The sequence below is a fragment of the Ovis aries genome, chromosome 14 (genome assembly GCF_016772045.2).
Source record: "Ovis aries strain OAR_USU_Benz2616 breed Rambouillet chromosome 14, ARS-UI_Ramb_v3.0, whole genome shotgun sequence".
Taxonomy (NCBI): Eukaryota; Metazoa; Chordata; class Mammalia; order Artiodactyla; family Bovidae; genus Ovis; species Ovis aries.
In genome coordinates, this window is record NC_056067.1 from 60,042,288 (window position 1) to 60,061,652 (window position 19,365).

At 39.1% G+C, this 19,365-nt stretch overlaps 1 protein-coding gene and 1 pseudogene across 23 annotated transcripts in view; one reads left to right on the forward strand and one right to left on the reverse strand.

Moving 5' to 3' along the window:
• Positions 1-241: 241 nt before the first annotated feature.
• LOC105605893 (zinc finger protein 665) overlaps positions 242-19,365 on the reverse strand; it is a 169,106-nt gene continuing 149,982 nt past the window's right edge. For 15 of the 23 annotated variants that reach the window (XM_060399040.1, XM_060399027.1, XM_060399028.1 and 12 more), the window contains 4 exons: positions 18,462-18,622; positions 17,729-17,811; positions 12,366-12,492; positions 242-3,107 (listed from right to left, as the gene is read on the reverse strand). In XM_060399040.1, coding sequence (XP_060255023.1) covers positions 859-3,107; positions 12,366-12,492; positions 17,729-17,743 — 2,391 coding nt within the window. In that variant the 5' untranslated portion in view covers positions 17,744-17,811; positions 18,462-18,622 and the 3' untranslated portion in view covers positions 242-858. The remainder of the gene's footprint in view (positions 3,108-12,365; positions 12,493-17,728; positions 17,812-18,461; positions 18,623-19,365) is intronic. The other 8 variants (XM_060399043.1, XM_060399035.1, XM_060399042.1 and 5 more) reach the window with 1 other exon arrangement.
• Positions 13,320-13,718, forward strand: LOC121816406 (ATP synthase F(0) complex subunit C2, mitochondrial-like; annotated as a pseudogene).

Below are 19,365 nucleotides of genomic sequence, written 5' to 3' on the forward strand. Positions count from 1 at the left end.
TCCACCCTCCCTGTTGCTAATTCACATACACTATTGAATTTTGTAATTCAGGCTGTGTGTTTTTCTAGGGAACATGGATGTGAATAAATTGTATCTAATGACGTCAGTCCCTTCATCTCATTGATTCCTTCCCAGAGATCATCGTGAAACGCATGTAGCAAATGCATTTGATCAGTGTATTACCAAAGTCAAGCTCTTAGAGCTCACCACACAACACGCCAATAAACTGAGAGACTACTTATTGGGCAAGAATAGTGATTTATTCAGAAAGCCAGGAGACCAAAAAGATGGCAGACTACTATCCCAAAGAATCATCTTTGCTGAATTCGGGTTTCTTTTGCACGAAAAGATCTCTATAGCTTCTCTTCAAATATGGACTTACTGCAGTTCCTGAGTACCTGAACTAAAGCCATCAGAGAAGACAAATAGTGAAAAAGGTAAAGAATTCGCTACAACCACTGAGTCTGGGAAGTAGAGCTCCACTACATTCCTATTTTGTGACTTTGGGGTAAGATCTTTGCCACACATATTACACTGCTGTGTGATTTCTTCAGGATAAATAGTCTGATACTACTGGTGAGATGTGAGCATAGGGTTATTTATTTTTTTAAAACATTTGTGAAATTGGTGAGGAATCTTTCTAGAATGAATTCATGTTCTAAAGACCTGACTAATAAATACATATATATCTGGCTTCTATCCAGTATGAATTTTCTCATGAAGCCTAAGATGTTGCCACACTCATGATATTTGTATGGTTTCTCAGTAGGATGAATTCTCTGAGCAACAGCAGGGTGTGAATTTTGAACTTTAAATTTTGAAGACTTCTACCATATACCACATTCACATGAGTTTCGCTCATGTATGGATTTTCTGATGTTTAGTGAGTGCTGAGACCTGAGTAAAGGATTTTCCACAGTTGAAACATTTGAAAGGTTTCTCTATATGTATTCTCCAATGTTTTTTAAGGAGTGAACTTTGACTGAAGAACTTGCAACACTCATTACATTTGAAAGGTCTCTCTCCAGTATGAATTCTCCAGTGAAGCTGAAGATGTGGTTTTTGACCGAAGACTTTTCCACACTCCTCACATTTGTAAGTTTTCTTACCAGTATGAACTGTCTGATGAGTTAAAAGGGTTGACTTTACATGAAAGGCCTCGCCATTCTCATCACATTTGTAATGTTTCTCTCCAGTATGAACTGTCTGATGCCTTAAAAGCGTTAACTTTAGACGAAAGGCCTTGCCACACTCATCACATTTGTAAGGTTTCTTTCCAGTATGAACTGTCTGATGACTTAAAAGGCTTGACTTTATATGAAAGGCCTTGACACAATCATCACATTTGAAAGGTTTCTCTCCAGCATGAACTGTCTGATGACTTAAAAGGGTTGACTTTACACAAAAGGTCTTGCCACACTCATCACATTTGTAAGGTTTCTCTCCACTATGAACTGTCTGATGACTTAAAAGGGTTGACTTTACACGAAAGGCCTTGCCACACTCATCACATTTGTAAGGTTTCTCTCCAGTATGAACTGTCTGATGACTTAAAAGGGATGACTTTACACGAAAGGCTCTACCACACTCATCACATTTGTAAGGTTTCTCACCAGTGTGAACTGTCTGATGAGTTAAAAGGTTTGACTTTACAGAAAAGGCCTTGTCACACTCATCACATTTGTACGGTTTCTCTCCAGTATGAACTGTCTGATGACTTAAAAGAGATGACTTTACACGAAAGGCTTTGCCACACTCATCACATTTGTAAGGTTTCTCACCAGTATGAACTGTCTGATGACTTAAAAGGTTTGACTTTACAGCAAAGGCCTTGTCACACTCATCACATTTGTAAGGTTTCTGTCCAGTATGAACTGTCTGATGACTTAAAAGGTTTGCCTTTAGACGAAAGGCCTTGCCACACTCATCACATTTGTAAGGTTTCTCTCCAGTATGAATTGTCTGATGCGTTAAAAGGATTGACTTTTCACGAAAGGCCGTGCCACACTCATCACATTTGTAAGGTTTCTCTCCAGTATGAACTGTCTGATGCCTTAAAAGGGTTGACTTTACACGAAAGGCCTTGCCACACTCATCACATTTGTAAGGTTTCTCACCAGTATGAACTGTCTGATGCCTTAAAAGGGTTGACTTTGCACGAAAGGCCTTGCCACACTCATCACATTTGTAAGGTTTCTCTCCAGTATGAACTGTCTGATGACGAGCAAGATTTGAATTCTGGCTGAAGACTTTGTCACATATATCACATTTAAATAATTTCTTTCCTGTATGAATTTTCTTATGTCTCCTGAGGTCTGAGCTGTGAATAAAGGCCTTGCCACACTCATTACATTTGTAAGGTTTCTCACCAGTATGAACTGTCTGATGAGTTAAAAGGGTTGACTTCAGGCGAAAGGCCGTGCCACACTCATCACATTTGTATGGTTTTTCTCCAGTATGAACCGTCTGATGACGAGCAAGGTTTGAATTTTTGCTGAAGACTTTGTCACATATATCACATTTAAATAATTTCTTTCCTGTATGAATTTTCTTATGTCTCTTGAGGTCTGAGCTGTGCATAAAGGCCTTGCCACACTCATCACATCTGTAAGGTTTTTCCCTGTGTGCTTTGAGTTCTTGTGTTATTCCTGAAGGATTCATAAAATCCTTCCCAGATATATTAGAAACACTGGTTTGGACACAAGGAGGAATTCTTTGAACTGATGAAAATGAGAAACTGTTGTTGACAGAACTCTTAACTTCATTATATTCAGAACTTATCCCGCCAGTCTGAAATATCTGCAGTTTATCCTGAAAGATAAATCCAAACCTCTTTCCAAAGGGCTTGATGACTGCATCCTTTCTATCATGCGAATCTCTTTCATCAGGCACATTTCCATTAAGGCTTACAGGTGTCCCTTTGTAATTTCTTTTGTCATCTCTCCTCTGATGCTCAAAGTCACACATATTTTCCTGACTTTCCCAAAGATGAAAATGTTTGATTTCACAGTTTTCAGGGCTTCCCAGCATCAATGTTTGGAATGTTTCTCGTTTATCACTGTTCACTTTGGGTTGTAAATGCTTGATCACATGTGTAGGAGAGATATCTACAAGATAAAAAGAATCATAGGTATCCTGCTCACAATAATTCAAAAATAAATGTTTCATGTTGAATATATATTACACCAAAAGCAATACTTACATCAAGTTATGAAACACCACAATGATGACCTTAAGTGTTTAGAAACACTAAGGGAATAGAATTCTTAACTTAAGAAAGCGTAACAGTAATTCACCGTTAAGGTAGCCTACTTTTAAAAACCATATGCCAAACACACTCACACACTCACATCGGACAATCTTATGCCAACTCTCAAAAACAGTATTTTTCTACCAGGACCCTTAGGAATCTATCAATCAACAGTTGTCTCAAATTGAAAAGAAAAATATTACACTATCATTTATTCTGCAAACTTACTGTACATAAATAAATTCTAAACAATATATTATATATTGTAACAGTAAATAATCCAAACCAAGCTTACGCAATTAATAATTAACTATTCACAAGTGGTTTACAATTGAAAACAAATGAGAAATTGAAGAATATGACTAAAACAATTTTTTGAAACAACAGTTTTCTAAATCTGCTATAGAACTACGTACCCAAAAAGAAAAGGCATTTTACAATGTTAACAAGTAGTATGTGTCAGCTGTATTGCAGAATACACACTAAAAGACCATCATCTGTAAATGACACATAAATTAAGATGTAAAATATTCACTGGTTTTCTAACAGCCAATAAACAATGCAACCCCCACCTATGTTGTTGTTCAGTCGCTCAGTCGTGTTTGCCTCTTTGTGACACTATGGACTGTAGCGCACCAGACTCCTCTGTCCGTGGGATTTGCCAGGCAAGAAAAGTAGAGTGGATTGCCACTTCCTTCTCCATGGGATCTTCCTGACTCAGGGATCAAACCTGCATCTTCTGCATTAGCAGATGCTTTACCACTGAGCCACCAAGGAAGGCTAATTTCTGCTGCTGCTGCTGCATTGCTTCAGTCGTGTCCGACTCTGTGTGACCTCATAGATAGCAGCCCACTAGGTTCCTCTGTCCCTGGGATACTCTGGGCAAGAATACTGGAGTAGGTTGCCATTTCCTTCTCCAATGCATGAAAGTAAAAAGTAAAAGTGAAGTCACTCAGTCTCTTAGCGACCCCATGGACTGCAGCCTACCAGGCTCCTCCATCCATGGGATTTTCCAGGCGGGATTTCCCAGGCAAAAACAGTGGAGTGGGTTGCCATTTCCTTCTCCATGGGATCTTCCTGACTCAGGGATCAAACCTGCATCTTCTGCATTAGCAGGTGAATTCTTTACCACTGAGCCACCAAGGAAGGCTAATCTCTAGCCATGCACTATTCTTAATTACCTAGTTTAATGGCACCAAAATATAATAAATAAAAAGTGAGTGCTTTGTGTATTTATTGACTAGGGTCAGACAAAATATTGCTGAAAAATGTTGCAAGTGAAACGCATACAAGATATAATGTAGTTGAGGTTTAACAGAAAACAAAATTTGGTAAAGCCATTATCCCTCAATTAAAAAATAAATGAAATTTTAAGAAGATATAATGTAGACCTAGAACAAATAATTTCACAATTTGTATGGAAATACAAAAAACCTCGAATAGCCAAAGCAATCTTGAGAAAGAAGAATGGAACTGGAGGAATCAACCTGCCTGACTTCAAGCTCTACTACAAAGTCACAGTCATCAAGACAGTATGGTATGGGCACAGAGACAGAAACATAGATCAATGGAACAAAAGAAAGCCCAGAGATAAATCCAGGCACCTATAGATACCTTATCTTTGACAAAGGAGACAAGAATATACAATGGATTAAAGACAATCTCTTTAACAAGTGGTGCTGGGAAAACTGGTCACCACTTGTAAAAGAAAGAAACTAGATCACTTTCTAACACCATACACAAAAATAAACTGACAATGGATTAAAGATCTAAACAGAAGACCAGAAAGAACATAGGCAAAACACTCTCTAACATACCTCACAGCAGGATCCTCTATGACCCACCTCCCAGAATATTGGAAATAAAAGGAAAAATAAACAAATGGGACCTAATTAAACTTAAAAGCTTCTGCACAACAAAGGAAACTATAAGCAAGGCGAAAAGACAGCCTTCAGAATGGGAGAAAATAATAGCAAATGAAGCAAATGACAAACAACCAATCTCAAAAATATACAAGCAACTCCTGCAGCTTAATTCCAGAAAAACAAACGACCCAATCAAAAAATGGGCCAAAGAACTAAACAGACATTTCTCCAAAGAGCACATACAGATGGCTAACAAACACATGAAAAGACGCTCAACATCACTCATTATCAGAGAAATGCAAATCAAAACCACAATGAGGTACCATTTCACGCCAGTCAGAATGGCTGCAATCCAAAAGTCTACAGGTAATAAAATGCTGGAGAGGGTGTGGAGAAAAGGGAACCCTCTTACACGGTTGGTGGGAATGCAAACTAGTACAGCCACTATGGAGAATGACCCAGTAATCCCACTGCTGGGCATACACACTGAGAAAACCAGAACTGAAAGAGACACGTGTACCCCAATGTTCATCGCAGGACTGTTTATAATAGCCAGGACATGGAAGCAACCTAGATGTCCATCAGCAGATGAATAGATAAGAAGGCTGTGGTACATATACACAATGGAGTATTACTCAGCCATTAAAAAGAATTCATTTGAACCAGTTCTGATGAGATGGATGAAACTGAAGCCTGTTATACAGAGTGAGTAAGCCAGGAAAAAAAAACAATACAATATACTAGCGCATATATATGGAATTTAGAAAGATGGTAACGATAACCCTGTATGCAAGACAGCAAGAGACACAGATGTATAGAACAGGCTTTTAGACTCTGTGAGAGAGGGAAAGGGTGGGATGATTTGGGAGAATGGCATTGAAACATGTATAATATCATATATGAAACGAATCACCTGTCCAGGTTCAATGCATGATACTGGATGCTTGGGGCTGGTGCACTGGGATGACCCAGAGGGATGGTACGGGGAAGGAAGAGGGAGGGGGGGGTTCAGGATGGGGAACACGTGTATACCTGTGGTGGACTCATGTTGATGTATGGCAAAACCAATACAATATTGTCAAGTAATTAACCTCCAATGAAAATGAATAAACTTATATTAAAAAAAGATATAATGTACATAAAGTCATATCATAAAGAATATGACAGAATATAGATATTACCTTTTTTAAACAAATAAATTTTGAGTATTTACTATAAGACATTTATTACTGACAGCACTAATTTGCTTTAAAAGGCTTGAGGTAAATTAACATGTTTTTCTCTAATCAGAGCAGGAGACACACCTAATTGGCCCACAAAGTGGTAACAGAACCAGGATATGAATCTGAACCTACTGGGATGACTGAAAAAACTTATTTGTAAACATGACCATCCCCCGAATGAATAGACTAGAAAATATTAGACAAAAAAAAAAAAAAATACAAGAAACATAGAAGGAAAATATCAAGGAAGATACAAGACAGAAGTAGTCTGTTTATTATTCAACCATCCCATCTCGAAATGGGTTGTGAGTCATCATGGATGCACAGTGATTTAGGTCATGTCCTGAGAAATGTGTTCAATAAATGATCAGACATTATCTTTACAGTGAGAGTATGTAGAAGGTGGAGGGATGTGATAGGTAAGAACAATGTTTCCATCCATATCAAGGTACTACGTGAGGACTGGTCAGGACTAAGAAAGGGCCTGCGCAGAGCACAGGGTACACAGGTTTATGTCAGATATCACCTTGTGACTGCATGTCTTTGTGAAAATAACTGAGAGTGCAAACTAATATACTGACCTTAAGAGAAAAGAACTGGTTCAGCAACTTTATGGGCATTATACTATGGGTATGGGACAGAAACAAGAGAGATTTTAAAAGTGACTGTGATATATGGAGAAAGCAGGATAATACCTGTAATACTATTTACAATGTAATGTATCTAACTGTGAATTTTGTAAGTTACAATGGAATGCTTATATTCAAGAAAAACATACACAATATTCCAGGATATTGTGTAACAATCTTATTAGCAGAAATCAGAAGGAAAATCCAGGAAAAGGCTATCTAAACCTGGGTTCCTCTGCCAAGTATGATTAACCGCTCTACTGGACATTTACTTCGTTTCTTCTTCCACACATGGTCATCTCAAGATCGAGGAGTATCAAAGGAAAGGAGGGACTGACACTGACTCTGGAAGACCTTCCCAGTTACAAAAGCCTTTCTGAGGCATCCAACTCTTTTTTGTAGAAAAAGGCTTTATTCTCCTAGACCTTCCCTGAGTTCAAAAGAGCAGATTCAAACAGTTACTAACACATTAAAGGACATTCAAGGATCATACCATGATCAAGTGGGATTCATTTCAGGGATGCAAGATTTCTCAATATCCACAAGTTAATCACTATGATACACCACAGTAACAGTTGAAGACTAAAAGCTGTATGATCATCAATAGACGTAGAAAAAGTTCTGACAAAATTCAAGTGCCATTTATGATAAAAACCCTTCAGAAAGTCAGCACAGATGGTCCCTACCTCAACATAATTAAGACTGTATATGTCAAACACACAGCTAACATCATACTCAACAGGGAAAAACTGAAAGCACTCCCCTTGAGTGCAACATGAATAAGACAAGAATGTTCACTACTGCCACTTTTATTGAACATATTTTTGGAAGTCCTAGCCACAACTATCAGAAAAGAAAAAGAAATAAAAGGTATTCAAAGTAAAAAAATAAAGAAGTAAAACTGTCACTATGATGCTACACACAGAAAATTCCGAAGATGCCCCCAGATGACTACTAGACCTCATCAATGAACAGAGTAAACTTGCTGGATACAAAATATATAGAAAACTGCTGCATTTCTATACACTAATAATGATATATCAGAAAGTGAAATTAATGAAACAATCCCATTCACCATCTCAGAGAAAACAATACAATTCTAAGGAATAAACCTACCTAAAAAGTCAAAAGAACTGTACTCATGAAACTAGAAGATGCTGATGACTGATACCAAAGATGACACAAACAGATGGCACAAACATATACCATGTTCTTGGATTGAAAGAAGTAACACTGTCACAATTACGATACTATCCAAGGCAATCTACATATTCAATGCAACCCTTATCAAATTAACAATGACATATTTCATAAAACAAAGAAAAACTTAATTTGTACCAAAATACATAAGACTCTGATATCTAAAATGATCTTGAAAAAGAACAGAGCTGGAGGAATCATGTTCCCTCAGTTCAGACTATACTACCAACTGACAGTCAACAAAGTCAAAGTGAAATTGCTCAGCCGTGTCCAACTCTTTGTGACCCCCATCGACTATAGACTACCAGGTTCCTCTGTCCATGGGGTTTTCCAAGCAAGAATACTAAACTGGGTTGCCATTTCCTTCTCCAGCAGATCTTCCTGACCCAGGGATTGAACCTGGGTCTCCTGCATTGTAGGCAGATGGCTTTACTGTCTGAGCCACCAGGGAAGTGGTATGATGATGGCACAAAACAGAAACACACATCAGTAGAACAGGATAGAAAACCCAGAAATAAACCAACTTACTTAAAGTCAATTATTCTATAACAAAGGAGGAAAGAATACAGAATGAAGAAGTCTCTTTAATAAGTGATGCTGGGATAAATGGATAGTTACATGGAAAAGAATGAAATTATAACATTCTCTAACACCACATACAAAAGTAAACTCAAAATGTCTTAAACATCTAAATGCAAGACCAGATACTATAAAGTTCATAGTGGAAAACAAATGCAAAACACTGACATAAATGTCAGCAAATTCTTTTTGAATCTATCTCTTAGTCATGGTAATAAAAGCAAAATCAAACAAATGAGACCTAATTAAATTTAAAACCTTTTTGCAGAGCAAAGGAAACCAAAAAAAGAACAAAAATTCAACTTTTGGACTAGGAGACTATATATGCAAATGACCACGGACTTGATGGACCTGAGTCTGAGTGAACTCCGGGAGATGGTGATGGACAGGGAGGCCTGGCATGCTGCGATTCATGGGATCGCAAAGACTCGGACAGGACTGAGCGAATGACCTGAACTGAACTGAACTGATAAGGGATTTATATCCAAAATATACAAACAGTTCATACAGCTTAATATCAAAACAAACAAACAAACAACCCAATCAAAAACTGGGCAGAAGATCAAAATAGATACTTCTCCAAAGGAGACAAACAGATGACCCACAGTCACCTGAAAAGATGTTTGACGTCTCTACTTATCAGAGAAGTGCAAATCAAAACCACAAAAATGTATCACCTCACACTGGTCAGAATGATCACCATCAAAGTTTACAAACGATAAATGTTTGAGACGGTGTGGAGAAAACAGAACCCTCCTACACTGTTGGAAGGAACATAAATTGGTACTGCCACTTTGGAGAATAGCATGGAGGTTCCATAAAGAACTAAAAATAGAGCTATCACATGAACCAGCAATTCCAATCCTGGGCATATATCCAGAAAGGATGAAAACTAATTCAAAATGATACATGCACCCCAATGTTTTTAGTAGCACTATTTATACCAGCCAAAACACAGCAGCAACCTAAATGTTCACTGACAGACAAAGGGATAAAGAATATGTAGTACATATATACAAGGGAATATTGTGAAGTGAAAGTAGCTCAGCCATGTCCAGCTCTTTAAGACCCCATGACCTGCAGCTGCCAGACTCCCCTGCCCATGAAATTTTCCACGCAAGAACACTGGAGTGGGTTGCCACCTCCAGAGCATAAAACACAATGAAGTAACGCCTTCTGCAGCAATATAGACAGACTTAGGGATTATTCTAAGTGAAATCAGACAGAGAAAGACAAATATCATAGGATATTATATGTTGAACTGAAATAAATGATACAAATGAACTTATTCACAAAATAAACTCACCAGAATGAAAAACAAACTTATGGTTACCAAAGGGGATAGTACAGGATGGTGATGGGGGCAGGAAAGGGAGAGATAAATTAGGAGTCTGTATATTTACAAACTAATGTATATAGAAAATAGATAAAACAACAAGAACTTACGATATAGCTCAGGGAACTATATTGAGTATCTTGTAAACAGCTGTATACCTGAAACACAAAATTGTAAATTAACTATACTTAAAAAGTGGAGAAAGAAATGGCAATCCACTCCAGTATTCTTGCCTGGAGAAACCCAGGGACAGAGGAGCCTGCTGGGCTCCCATCTGTGGGGTTGCACAGAGTCAGACATGACTGACACGACTTAGCAGCAGAAGCAGCAGCATACCTAAAAAAGAATGGTTAAAACAAAAACAGCTCTTGCAGAGATGTTCAAAAGATGTTTCACAAGGGTGTAAAAGCTACTAAATGGGGGAAGTAGTCTATGAAACAAGACATGTTGACAAAACAGAATACTCACCAGCAAAAGAATTTACTTGGAACATTATCTTACACTACAGACAAAAACGAATTCAAAATGGTTCAAAGACCTAAACCTAAGTCCCACGTGTATAAAACTCCTAGAAGTAAACGTGCAGGAAATGTTTCTGGAAATTGGACCCACAAATGATTTACCAGAAATAACACCAAAAGCAGAGGCCACAAAATAAAACCAGATATTAATAAATTGAACTATATCAAAATTATAAACTACTCTGCATTAAAGTGCAGGGAGTTTGAAAAGACAATCAACAGTAAAAGAGAAAATATGTGGAAATCATACATCTGATAGTAAGTGAATACAAAGAATATATAAAGAATTTTGAGAGACTGATCACCAGTTCCACCATAGGGACCATTCCCCAATCAACCATCCAATGCATTGCAAATACAAAACAGAAACACTAACAGTAACACAGAAATTTGAATTCAATGATAAAATAAAAAATACCTACAATACACAGAACAACAGTGCAGCCAATAGCTTCATAGATATAAGAATGTGAACTTGGACAAAGTTGTCCTGGGATAAATTCCCATACCATTTACAGAGGCTAAAATATATGGTCCTTGATACACATCAACAACACTGTCATGGTGCCCTTGACAGAGTTTCCAAAGCCAGAAAATAACCTGGAAAGATGTATCAGGCTCTCATGACATGTTCTCTCTCATAACCCTAGAACATACTGACTACTCTACTGGATAGCTTCAAGTGGTGACTTTGTACAGAGCAAGAAAATAACATTAGGAATAGTGTTTCCATCACAGTTTTCTGTTACCTACTAAATCCACTACACAAGACTCACTAGAGGCTGCCAATAAAACATAGGTGGATTATCACAGCAAGGAAACCAGATAAAATTTCAGACCCTCAGATATATATTTCAAAGACACTGAAGAGGTAAAATGATACAAAGTAAGGAGAATGGAACATCAGGAACAGTTGACATTCCCAGACGGGGCAGAGCAGCACAAGAGTAAAACTAATACAACATGAAGGTCAGACATTATAGCATCTTGAGATGGGACCACGCACTCGACCTACAGATGGCAAGCTAAGAGCCTGCGAGATTCACATGTGCTCTCCTCGTAGGATCTAGGATCAAAAAGATGATCTCTCTACCCACTCTTATATTTTCCTAAGTAACAACCACAGAGGATGCAATCCACGAACTTGTCCCACTCCTAAACAGAAAAAACCAGCCCTTTGAGATACTCATTTTTCTTTATATGTTGGTAGTTTTGGCTATTTTACATCACTCTCCACTGTCCAGAGCTTTTTCTCAGGCTCCAATGTGGAGATAATATTCAGACCAGACACAGAAATTCTGGGACTCCCCTGGTGATCCAGTGGTTAAGACTCTGCATTTCCAATGCAGTGGGTGCAGGTTTGATCCTCACTCAGGGAACTAAGATCCCACAAGCAGAATGGTGCAGCCCAAAAAAAGTAAACAAGCAAGCAAAAACAAACAAGTAGATATTCAGCATTATCAGAAGAAAGAAATCTAAAGTGCTGTGGATTTTTCTAAACACTGAGCCAAAAGTCAAAAGGTAGAAATTAGGAAATCAGGTTTTTTGGTATTTCTTTTAACATTTGCTACTGAGCTTTGCAGACAACCTCAGATATGACATGAAACAGACACAGCATCTGAAAAGGGTCAGTTTAACCTGATGAACCTGTGTCATGGCTGAGTCACCAGAACTCTCAGATTAAAGACATCAGGGCCTCCCAAGGGGCACACAGGGAAAATGCAGATACCCAAGGGCAGCTCTGGAAGGAAGTCATCCTCACCCACAGACAGCAGGTTCCTGTAGGTCTCCAGCATCACGTCCCTGTACAAGGCCCTCTGAGCAGGATCCAGGAATTCCCACTCCTCCTGAGTGAATTCGATGGCCACATCCTCAGAGGTCAGTTGTTCCTGAAATGAAACCACATGTCACCAAAAGGGCCATGAAAAGTTCTCATTTTCATGAAAAAGAGAAAGGGTGGTAAGGGGCAAGGATTGACTTGGTTGAAGTATGTGTTCTAACAGACCCCTGCAGGGGTATCTGGAGAAAGTATGGATCTCTAATTTTAATTTCTTATGCTTTTTCCTAAGACCTTATGAGATCCTCCAATTAATATGGATTTTTCATCATTGTTCAAAATCCATGGAATATATAAAAATAAAGCTCAACACTGTATTGGCTATACAGAAGTGTCAGATATTATGTTCTACCCAGTGAGTGCAATTCATTATCTTGATGAGGTACAGCATGAGTGGTGTCTTCAGAGATGACAAAGTCCACAGCACTTTTAATGGAAAGGTCAAAATTTTCAGGTATGATGTTGATAACAGCAGCAAGGACCAAAAGTGTCTGAGGGCTTCCTGTTGCCCTAAATTACTGTAGTATTACTCTAAACATTAAATAAGTACTTTACAGGCAAGAACCTGTCATCAATATAATAGCTCATTAAAGAACCATCTGTTCCCACCTTAGAGAAGAAAACCTGGGTCACAGACACTCTGAGAAACTCGACTCAGATCAAGAAGGGAAATGTTACATGAAGCACCTGAACTCAGAAGCTTGGGCTCAGCAACTGAAGCTTAAGCATCTAACAGTTAATACAGACAACATTAAAAGTCCTTTGACAGAAGGCTCCTAAAGAAAACTTGAAAGAAGTCCAAGGTGAGCCTCCTCCCTGCCCCTCTGTCTTCTCTGCAGGGGGAACAGCTCTCGGGCCTCGGGCCTTCATCCCCTGAAAATGGACACCTGTGCCAAATTAGTCTCTACCCTCTCCCTGATTGAGAGAACCTCCCCCCTGTTGAGTGATCACTGTCCACAGTGGTGGTGAAGGACTGGAAACACTGACCGATGAGAGCCACAGCAGCTTGGTAGTCCCAGGTCCCTGGACCATCTCACTTATTCCTAGCCACAGCTTCCAAACCAGTGCCATTTCAAAGCACTCTGACACAGCAGCCAAGTTTCCTGGAGCTGGAGCTGCCACAGCAAGGTTGGCTGGCTGCAGGGCTGGAAGTGGGACTGTGTTTGGGAGCTTCATCACTGTTATGCTAGGAACCCTTCTCTGAAACAGTAGCTCTTCTACGCCATGGGCTTGGCCCTCTCAAAGGCCATGGGGCTCCGTTGCTTGATGGTGGTCTAGCTCATCTTCTTCATGATGTGAAGGAGCTGTTTCCACCTCCCACAGTTCTTTCTCCTGTGTTGGCCCTGTATGTTCCCTTTCCTATAACTCCCCAGGCAGCCTGGGGAAAGTGGTGAGCTCAGGGTTTGACAGAAGGAAAACAAATAAATATTGTATTAATGTGAAAAAAAAAAAAAAAAGTCCAAGGTGAATAATGTGGAATGGCATGAAAGGTCATTATACACGTGGATATAGAAACACAAGTGTTAGTAATTTACTACTTAAAACACTAACAGGATTGCTTAGAAAATTTCAAGGCCACAGATTATACTGATAACATAATTTCAACTGAAAAAAAAAGGTGATATGTAGTTTTTAAATCATGATGTCCTCTATCTAAACCACAGACTTGCACATGCATGCATACTTATCTATAAAAAATTAACTGACATGAGAGGATTCATCTTTTGGCAGATTTTTTGGACAATTTTATATCATCCTTTTATTCACATGTATTTCAGCATCCTTCAGATGATAAACATGTATCCTTCGTACTCAGCTGAGTTTGTCAACAGGATTCTATACCAGGCTACCAAAAAACTGGTAAAAATATTAAAAAAGAAATACTTGAACTCAATTGATAATAAAATTACCATATACAAAGATACAATTTTATCCATTTAAATTTACACAGCAAGGCATTAACAGAAGCCAAAGACTTTGCCTTTTTTCATTAATAAAAGTGATTTGAAATTAGAAGAGTCATTAGATTAGTCATTAGATAGTCAAAAGAATTATCACAACAGCAAAGTAAAAAAAACTTCTCGGAGAATTAAAAATCATGGCAAAAAATAATATGAAAAAAAATACAGTTATTAAGCAAGACTATCTGAAGAAACATCATGATAGGAAGGGAACATTCAATACATTCCTTCTGAAATTACAGTGGCACAAAAGGAGCTGTCCAGGGTGCCTGTCTTTCACCACCATACGATGCACAGGAGCAGGGGCCACTAGAAGAAGTAAGAAGAGGTAAAACACAGGGCAAGAGACACAGAGTTTGTCAGAGAGTTGAAACAGGTGGTACTCACAAACCTAAGGACATGGAAAGGTGAACAGTGAAAGGATGGAAAAAGACAGTCCATCCTAAAGAGAGCAGGGGAGACTGTTGTATCAGACAAAATAAACTTTAGAAAAAAAAAAAGTGCAATGAGATAAATATTATATAATGATAAAATGGTCAATTTACTAAAAAGCTGTAACAAGTAAAAAAATATATATATCTAACATTAGATCTCTCAGAAAAATGAAGCAAACGTTGAAAAGGCATGTACAGATCACACGGCCCAACAAAAGCAGAAAACACATGTATCTCAAGGACACAGAAAACATTCTTTATGAGAGACCACATGTTAGGCGAAAATTAACCATTTTAAGAGATTGATACCATAAAAGTATCTTTCCTAACAACAACGAAATAAACACAAGAAAAAAAGAAAATTCCTCAAATGTGAACATTAAACAACTCATTCTTACACCATAAAAGGGGCTAAGAAAAAAATCACATGGAAATTATAAAATACATGGATCAAAACGAAAAGACAACATTACAAAATGTGTAACACAGAGAGACCACTGTACTAAAAGGAAAGTGTGAAAGGTTAAATGCTTACATTAAAAAAGAGAAAAGATTTTAAACCTGAAATGTATTTTTAGACGTCTAGGAGGTAGAAAACGGAAAACAAACTAAACTCAAGTTTAGCAGAAGGAAACATGTAAATAAGAAAGATTAAACCAGAGATACAATAGAAAGTAGAAAAATATAAAATATCAACAAACCAAGAGTTGATGTTTTTAAAAAACTGTATAGGAAAACCCCCACCTAGACTAAGGACAAGAGAAAAAACTAAAAACAGATATGAAACAGGAGTGATTACAACTGATGTCAAAGAAAGTTTCTAAAGATAAGGAAGTACTATGACCAATAATGCCTATAAATGACAGTATATAGGAGATACTGGCAAATTCTTAGAAATATACAAACTATTTTACTTATCAAGAAACAAAAAAATTGAGAAGTTTTGAAAGTGAAAGTGTTAGCCACTCAATTGTGTCTGATTCTTTGTGACCTCATGCACTGTAGCCCACAAGGCTCCTCTGTCCATGGAATTTCTCCAGACAAGAATATTGGACTAGAGAGCCATTCCTTTCTCCAGGGAATCTTCCAACCCAGGGATAGAACCTGGGTCTCCCACAATGCAGGCAGACTCTTTATGATTTGAGCCATCAGGGAAGCCCATTATAACTAGAGAGATTTAAAAAGTGGTGAGAAACCTCTAAGAAAAATACAGGACCAAATTCTACCAAACATTTACAGAAGAATTACCACTAATCCTGCTAATTCTATGCAGCAAGCATGATTCTAATAGTTTGCTGATTTCCCAAAGACACAAGAAAGGAAAACTAGAAACCAATACCCCTGATGAATACTGATGCAGAATTAAAATACTTGCAAACCAACTTCAACACATATTAAAAAGATCTGGAGAAACAGACACAGAGAACAGATGGAGGGGGAAGGGGAGGAAGGAGAGGGCGAGATGTATGGAGAGAGTAACATGGAAACTTTCATTACCATATATAAAGTAGAGAGCCAATGCGAACTTGCTGACTGACTCAGGGAACTCAAACAGGGGCTCCTAACAACCTACAGGGGTGGGATAGGGAAGAAGATGGGAGGGAGGGGACATATGTATACCTATGGCTGATTCATGTTGGTATTAGGCAGAAAACAACAACTTCTGTAAAGCAATTATCCTTCAATTAAAATAAATAAATAAAAAGATCTGACACCATGACCAAGTGGATTTTATTCCTATAAGGCAAGGGGAAGTCAACATACAAAAATCAATTAATATGACACACTACATTCAGAGATTAAAGGGGAAAAAAAACAGGATCATCTCGATGCAGGAAAAAAAAAACATTCGACAACAATTTGACAACCTTTCAAGATGGAACACTCAACAAACTACAAACAATAAATTATACCAACATCAACATAACAAATGCCATTATGAAAAGAGCACAGCAATGGGGGAATAATGAAAGCTTTTCCTCTGAGGTCAAGAAGAAGGCAAGGCCGCACACTCTGCACTACACTTCAACAAAGCACTGAAATCCTTAGAGGAACTAGATGAGAAAAGGAAATCAAAGGTCCCCAAATTGAAAAAGAAGTAAATGTATCTTCTTTCCCACATGACAAAGTTTCATCAGTAAAAATCATAAAGATTACAAAAGAAACATGTAATATCAAAAATGACTCTTTAATAACCACACAAAGGGTCAATCAACCAATTAACTCATTATCAAAACTGTCATGGCAATCTTTGTAGAAGCAGAATAAAATATGGTGAAAGTCAGAACTATTCAAAGAGGAAACAGCAAAACTCTTGAAGAAGGAAGATGGAAGTCTTTCTATTTCAACACCTATTACAAGGTAATCAAGGTGATGTGGTACTCGTATAAAAACAGATAAATAAACCGACTGAACAGAACACAGTACTCAGAAATAATTCTTTGTGTATATATATATGCAAGGTATATTCACAAGGATGTCAAGATACACACAAGGGAAAGGACAGGCTCAACTGATCTGATTCCCAGATTTTACCAGCTATTGTGCATACTAACACCTGACTTCCATGTGCAGTTTCCTTACCCTGGTTGACAGAGCAGACAGCGCATCCAGATAGGCCCTAAGCAATCCCTGCTGCCCAACAGCACAGAGACCCCAGCTCCAACCCGTGGGTGAGAAGCCCTGCCCTGGATGGTGCCCAGGGGAGCCTCCTCACAAGGGCCAGGTCACCGGGTCATGGGGAGACAGGATCTAAGTGGAGACTACAGGGCCTGAGGGAAGGCCTCGGGTGAGTGTGCATGTACAGGAGTCACACAGGACACTCCAGAATCAGACACGATTAGTGAGTCCAGAGAAGGGCATTTCAGGAAGGACAGACTAAATATGACCTTACCTGAGAAACAGCCATGCCTGACTCCTTTTCTTTCCTCTTCCTTAACTTCAGGGCTTCCTCAGGCAACACGAGTCTTCAGAGGCCTATCATGAAAGTGGAAAACATGCTGTTTAATGTTTACAGTCAACACATCCCCTTCCTGAGCCTCAACCACACACACACAGGGAAGCCCTCACCATGAGGAACAGACAGGCCCCTGTGGCCACTGTCTCAGAAGGGACTCAGGACAGTCAACTTCCGCAGAGAGACCAACATGGGACTTTCCCACACTTTCCCTCTGATCACATTCCCCTCCTGCTGAGGCCTCATGTACACAGCAGCAGGAGGCACCTCTACTGACCAGGCAGTCTCCTTCAGGTCACACAGCAGGCCCTGATCCATCCCCACTCAGAACGGAGGACCCCCTCCTCAGCCCAGATCTCAGCCCGCAGGACTGGGAGGACTCAAGAGTCCTGATGCTCAGTGAGGGATCCAGACTGGAATCAACTGGCCATGTTAAACATTCTCAAGCTGTGGACCAACACAAACTACCTGAAGGGGAATCTCTGGTCAGAGGGTACAAAACTTGTGTGCCGGAGCCACGTTACGCATTACTGACAAAATGGAGGCACGGCCCCAACCCCCTCTCCTTATCCCGCAGGCACGGCCCCAGGATGAAGGAGTTAGGTCTTGTGATTCTGACTTTTTTCCGTTCCTCGGTTGAGTTGACTGAAAAGAATCTTAAGGTGCTTACTGTCCTTGAGAGGAGCAGAAGGCACAAAGCCTTCTGCAGTTGTGCCCAGAGAATCCATAAAGTTAACCATTGATATTTGTTCAAGGGTCTTTACAAAGAGTGTTCCAGGATGATCATGTAGGCTGCAGCTTGAGGCCTTGGGAAGGACTGTCATCTGAGACCTATTTGTGAGGGAAATGTTTATGGCAAAGAAAGTTTGCTGAATTTAGGGTTTAGGAATAATTAAGAATAGTTAGAAGCTAAAAACTTAAGGAATGTGGTAGTGCTAGCATGTTTTACTATATCTTATACAGATTAGGAATTTCAGAGATACTAATAGCTGCTGCTGCTGCTAAGTCGCTTCAGTCGTGTCTGACTCTGTGCGACCCCATAGACGGCAATCCACCAGGCTCCGCCGTCCCTGGGATTCTCCAGGCAAGAACACTGGAGTGGATTGACATTTCCTTCTCCAATGCATGAAAGTGAAAAGTGAAAGTGAAGTCACTGAGTCATGTCCAACTCTCAGCGACCCCATGGACTGCAGCCTACCAGGCTCCTCCGTCCATGGGATTTTCCAGGCAACAGTACTAGGCTGGGGTGCCATTGCCTTCTCCTTATTAATAGCTATAAGTCTTTTTAGGAGATAGTGAGCTTAGGATGCTAGGGGCAAACAGAATTTAGAAAGATAAGAAACAAACTGAGGACTGTGGTATGCAGCCCAGAAATAAGCATGAGTTACAATGTAATCACAAGTTAAAGTAACCAGGATTCTGACAGAATTGCTGAAGCAGAAACTCTGTTTGAAGAGCAACAATGTTTTATGGAGACAATAAATCTGGGTGAGGAGAAACTGTAAATGCCAAAGCTCTGACCTAACGCTTTTGTCAAAGTATAAAAGAGAACCTGAAGCTTGAAATAAACATGC